The sequence below is a fragment of the Heptranchias perlo genome, chromosome 7 (genome assembly GCF_035084215.1).
Source record: "Heptranchias perlo isolate sHepPer1 chromosome 7, sHepPer1.hap1, whole genome shotgun sequence".
NCBI classification, from domain to species: domain Eukaryota; kingdom Metazoa; phylum Chordata; class Chondrichthyes; order Hexanchiformes; family Hexanchidae; genus Heptranchias; species Heptranchias perlo.
In genome coordinates this window covers 47,540,892-47,546,891 of record NC_090331.1, presented here as the reverse complement: position 1 = coordinate 47,546,891, position 6,000 = coordinate 47,540,892, and the positions used below count along the sequence as shown (strand labels likewise).

The window sequence follows — 6,000 nt, the reverse complement described above, 5'->3', positions numbered from 1 at the left end:
ATGGGCCAAGTGCAGGCAATTGGGACTAGCTTAGTGGTATAAACTGGGCGACATGGACATGTTGGGCCGAAGGGCCTGTTTCCATGTTGTAAACTTCTATGATTCTATATGGACATGAAGGAAAGTAGTAATTGTTAAAGATATGCATAATTATATGCATAAAATGTACTCACAAAAAAGAAATGTTAGCAAGATAGCAAGTATGGTATTCAAACTGAAAATAGCAGGATTATTCAAACAGAACCATGTATGTTTACAGCACAGAACAAGACCATTCAGCCAATTGTTTCTGTACAGGTTCAGTGCTAGAACAATCCAAAACTAGTCCCACTCTCCATAGCCTTGTGCCATCCTGTTGAATTTTTTTCCCATTTTCCCTTAAAAGATGCAATGTGTCTCTGCCTCAGCCAATCCCTGTGGCAAAGCATTTCATGCTCCAACAAACCTGCATAATGAAATTTCTCCTACTCTCTCTCCTCACTCAGTGACAATTTTAAATTAATGATCCCTTGTCACTGATTCCCCAACCAGAAGAAATAGTCTTTCCTTATTCACTCTATCAAAAGCCTTCATAATTTTAATAACCTCTATTAAACTCCTTGTAGCCTTCTGTGCTCCAGTTGAAATAGTCCCAGTATCTTAAGTCACTCTTCTTAACTGTAGTTTCCCATCGTTGGCATCATCCTGGTGAGTTTATGCTGGATGCTTTCTATTGGTTGAATGTCCTTTCTATACTGGAGTGTCAAAAATTGCACACACTACTCTAACTGTAGCCTAACCAATATTTTGTATAAATTCATCATTACTTATTTACTCTTGTACTTTATGCCCCTATTAATAAAACCCAAAATGCTGTTGGCATTCTTTGTGGCTTTATCTACCCTGCACTCACACTTTCAGGGGAGTATCCTTTTGAACCCCTAGGTGTATCGGTTCATCCACACCCTTCAGTGTTTCTCCATTGAATATGTGCTCCCATTCCTTGATTTTCCTTTCAAAATATGTTACCCCTCACTTACCAACATTAAATAGCCTCCCTCCCTCCTAAAACCTTTACTCTTGGGTCCTGGTTGGTGGAATGAGGTTGTAAAAACTTTATTGGGCCATTTTGGTCAGACTTATAAAATATTTGTTATTTATGCTGATTACGTGCTAATTTAGGTGCTTAAAATTGACAATGTAACATTATGTTTCCATGATGAGTTCTGATTGGCCAGTTTTCTCACACTAGCACTAATGAATTCAGATTGCATGGAAACTTCAGAATTGAAGTGGCATGCATCCATCATCCTGATTTGGGTCTGTAATTTTCTACAACATAAAGGCAATTGCCCCCTTATCTTGTCTCTGAGTCAAAAGGCTGTTGGTTGAAATCCCATCCTTGGAATTGAACGTATATTCTAGGCTGACACTTCAGTGCAGTACTGAAGGAGTGCTGCATTATTGGAGGTGCTGCCTCTTCATATGCACATAAAAGATCCCATGGTACTACATGAAGAAAAGCAGGAAGTTCTTCTGGTGTAACTGGACAATATTTATCCCTCAAACAACACCACCAAAACAGATTGACTGATACTTTCTGTCTGTGGACCTTACAGATTGGTGCCATATAACAACAGTGGCTAAGTAATTCATTGAGCACATAACCTAGGCTGACACTCCAGTGCAGTACTGAGGGAGTGCTGCATTGTCGGAGGTGTTGTCTTTCCGATGAGACATTAAACCAAGGGCCTGTCTGCCTTCTCGGGTGAATGTAAAAGATCCCATGGCACTAATTCGAAGAACAGGGGAGGGGAGTTTTCTCCGGTGTCCTGGCCAGTCTTTATCCCTCAACCAACATCACTAAAACCGATTATTTGGTTGTTATCCTATTGCTGTTTGTAGGATTTTGCTGTGCACAAACTAGCTGTCATATTTCCTACATTACAACAGTGACTACACTTGAAAAGTATTTCATTGGCTGTAAAGGCCTTTGGGAGGTCCTGAGGTCGTGAAAGGCACTATATCTATGCAAGCCTTTCTTATTGGCACTTTGGGATCTCCTGAGGTTGTGGAAGGCGCCATATAAAATTCAGTCATTTGTATATAAATGCAAGTATTTTCTTTTATTCATAAAATAGGTCCCTATAGTCCCTGCAGCGTATAAATTACAGCTCAAATAGCTGGAGTTGAGACCCTCCCTCCCAAAATCACAATGTATGAACTTTATTTTGTTATGGAAAAGCGAAGTCAGATGAGTAAGAAAGGGTGAAAGAGATTCATAAAATAGGCACAATGGAAAATGACCATGTCTTGGTCTCGTCCCTATCGGGTTTGGACAAATCAAAATGCAACAACCTTAAGGGTGCTCCCTTTTTAACAAATTCCATGTTATCGGCTGGCGACAGTAAACTACAAATCCCAGAGTCCAGCGAGCTTTTCCAAACCCATCCCACCCCCTGTGTGTGTGTGTGTGTGTTGCGTAAACGCTGCTCGGGGTGACTGGCTGGGCTGTGTGTCTGGGATCAAAGCGCTTATTGTGTGAATGTACCCGGGGGATTAGCAGGCTGCACCGCTAAAACCTGAATCATGCATTGCACACACGGGGAGTGGTGCTGGAATTGTGCAAAGAACAGCTAGACGGGACAGTCTGACTGCGGGCGCCCGTCAGACCAGAGCGAGGGGGGGATCGAGAGGAGAATGAAAGAACAGAGACCCTGACGCCGATTTCCCCTTCGAGCCGCTGCTATGATGGTCGAGGGAGACGGAGTTCTTCACACACATTGTCGGCTTCGTGTTGGGTGTTGAGGCGCCAGAAAGTGACCAGATTGGAAGGAGAGAGAGAGAGAGAGAGAGTGTACTGAAGTCGAGGGGAGAGGGAGGAAGGAGGAGGAGGAGGAGGGGGGCGGTGAGGGACGATCACAGGAAGGATTTTATTGCATTTTGATTCCGTGGTCAGAAACTAAAGGCAAGGGGTGGAAATCGGCACGGTCCGGGGTGGGGGGGGGGGGGACGATCATGGGAAACGCTGGGAGTATGGATTCTCAGCACACGGATCTCCGGGCTCACTCCATGCCTCTCAAACTGCCGATGCCCGAGCCAGGTGAACTGGAGGAGAGGTTTGTGGTGGTCCTGGTGAGTACTGAACTCTCCATCCTCTTCACTCGCATTGCCTACTACAAAGTTTCGCATTTATATTTGTTTGCTTTTTATTGTATCGAGTAACTGGTGCCCGGACTCGGCGATGACCCTTTTTTTTAAAAAAAAGAATGACGGTTATAAAATGTTTTTTATTCTCCCCCCCCCCCCCTTACACACAGACACTAATTTCTATTCGGTTATATTTTGATGGATTTGGTATAAGATTTTAATTTTTTTTTTGGGGGGGGGGAGGGGTCGGGAGAGGCGTTGAATCAAAGGTTAACTGAGCCATATGCTTCACATCGAAGGTTGGTGATTTGAATCTGTACAAGAAGACAAGCTCAGCGACTCTGGTCACTGACCATTTAACACACACACACACCCTGAAGGCTGGATGGTTTATGATTAGCCGAGATTAAGGTTAAAACAAAACTTGTTTGGTGCTTTTTTTTTTGCTAAACAACGTCCGCAAGACCAGGGAGGACTGTTCCAGAGGTGGAAATTGTCCTTAGTTCTTTACAGTAGCTTTTAAAGGCAGCATGAAACGAAGCAGCCCTGGTGAAGTTCGGTGGATATGAGTAAGGGCATGTTTTAAATTAAGAGAAACATTCATTCCAGAAACTTTTTTTTTGTGTAATACCGCTGTGTGTAGATGTGTCCAGCTGGTTAGGCTTCGACGGGCGCGGTCCTTCTGCTTCGAGTTTGATTAATTTTGTAAACACGAGCTGTTGGAGAGAGGGTAACGTTTGGGGTTTCTGTTTGTTTCCCTGAATTGACTGTTTCTTCCAGTATATCCAGACCTGGCTAAGGCCGTACTTGTCTTTGGAAATCATACCGACCAATGTTGTGCCAGTTATGCAGCAGCAGAGTTTTTTTTAAAACTAATTGGAAAATGTTGGTATACTTTCTGGTTTATTAATTACGATCTTTACATTGCTTCTTAAAGGAAAGTTATGTGGCTGGTATGATTGCAGGGCAGTTCGTGGTGGAGGGGGAGAATCACCACAAACTTAAGGGGGGGGGGAAGGGCACTACAAAACTTCAAAATTCAGAGCAGCTGTGTAACTATTAGGGATAATATTTGGATTTAGCTCCACCAACATTTGGATGGTCTGAATACCATCCAAATCTGAAGTCTCCAAAAGCACAGGCGTAATGCCTATTCTGAGATCCTTGACAACATGAGGGCTAAGAGTGGATAGATGTGCAGGCAAAGCATAAGAAATGAAAGGTGAGGCAGAGGTCCTGGTGAACTGACTTTTTTAATGGATTCTACTGCTGAAGATGCAATGCTGAACAGACTTTGTTGAATCTTAAATGGCAAATGGGCTCTCAACACTTCTGTTTCTACACGTTCCACTAGGACCAACATTGTTATAGAGGCAATTCAGATACTGGTCATGAGAAGATATTGGACTGTTCCAGTACTGTACCTTCATGTATAGCAGTTAGACAATAAAATGTTTACTGGGATAGGCTCACTAGACAGCTAGACATTGTGATTATATTCTAGCCCTTGTTTTCCCCAACTGCACCCAGTAGAGAAGTTTCTTTGGTGCTTAATCCCTTACACTTTACTGCTAGGAAATCTGGGCAGATACCTATTTTGATGAGCAGGAACCTCCTCTTCCACTTGCCAAGGAGCTTAGTTGGATGCATAGCATTCTCTAAGGCATCTACCCTGCAGAATTATGGACAATTCACTTGGATATATACTTCAAACTCGATTGTGAAGTATCTTACTTGGGCACAAATATTCTTATGCAACAGTGCTGTATAATTTGTTTATGTTCTACTCCTCCACTAGATCATTGGCTGAAGTTGCTAACCTCTTCCACCTCATTAGACCACTGAACAATTACTTGGACATATGACCACCACCATCTTTGACTAGTGTGAAACTTAATTAAATGGGCCTGTCTTTCTCTTTGCCCCGGATAACAACTTTTTTTTTAAAAAGAAAAAGAACAATCCGCTCTCAAACCAAATGTTCGTAATTATTCTCCTGCCCTCCCCCAACCAAATCTCTTAGTGGAATTTTGGTCCAATTAGCATTGATTTAGATTGAGTTTGGTACTTTGATCATCCCTAGTACTATAAATTGTTCATTTTTCTTTATAAACAATAATTGTATAATTTGATCTATAGGTAGTGTGAAAGCCTATTTCAATCAAATTCATAATGTGAATTTAATTTCCACGCGTGAGCTGGGGTAGTTTCACAAGTAGGAATAAAAATCATATCACATGGACCTTTTATAAAGTATTGTTCTTATTACATTGGCTGTAGTGTCATTTTTCACTTCCCAGTAATGTGATAGCTGCTTGCAGGTAATTCCCATATAGCTGATGGCATCACACATTGCATTGTCGAATTGATTGACACAGTTCCTCTGTGCTATTAACAGCTTTACAGAGGGAGTATTATACATTTAGACTTTTTTTAAAAAAACCTTAATCTGTATGAAGTGTAGAAACAAGAATCATGTAAGAAGTAAGTTACCTACCTTAATGGTGAATTATTGGTTTTAATGTACAAATGTGAAAGACAAATATAATTCACTTTTGATTGTAGCACTAGTGAGTTATCTGTCTTTTATACTTGTAAATTAAAATGGTAGCACCCTTGCCTCTCCATCAGAAGGTTGTGGGTTCAAACCCCACTCCAGAGACTTGAGTACATAACCTGGGTTGATACTTCAGTGCAGTGAAGAGCTGCACTTTGGGAGGTGTTTTTCTGCCCTCTCAGGTGGATGTAAAAGTTTCTATGGCACTATTTGAAGAAGAGCAGGGGAGTTTCCCCAGTGTCTTGGCCAACATTTATTCCTCAACCAACATCACTTTTTACAAAAAAAATTATCTGATTGCAATTTGAAAATTG

At 41.6% G+C, this 6,000-nt stretch overlaps 1 protein-coding gene across 6 annotated transcripts in view; it reads left to right on the top strand.

The window, feature by feature from the left end:
- Positions 1-2,479: 2,479 nt before the first annotated feature.
- fmnl2a (formin-like 2a) overlaps positions 2,480-6,000 on the top strand; it is a 243,774-nt gene continuing 240,253 nt past the window's right edge. For 4 of the 6 annotated variants that reach the window (XM_067987455.1, XM_067987452.1, XM_067987453.1 and 1 more), the window contains exon 1: positions 2,480-3,114. In XM_067987455.1, coding sequence (XP_067843556.1) covers positions 2,998-3,114 — 117 coding nt within the window. In that variant the 5' untranslated portion in view covers positions 2,480-2,997. Of the gene's footprint in view, positions 3,115-3,592; positions 3,699-6,000 lie in introns of those variants that run through there. The other 2 variants (XM_067987450.1, XM_067987456.1) reach the window with 2 other exon arrangements.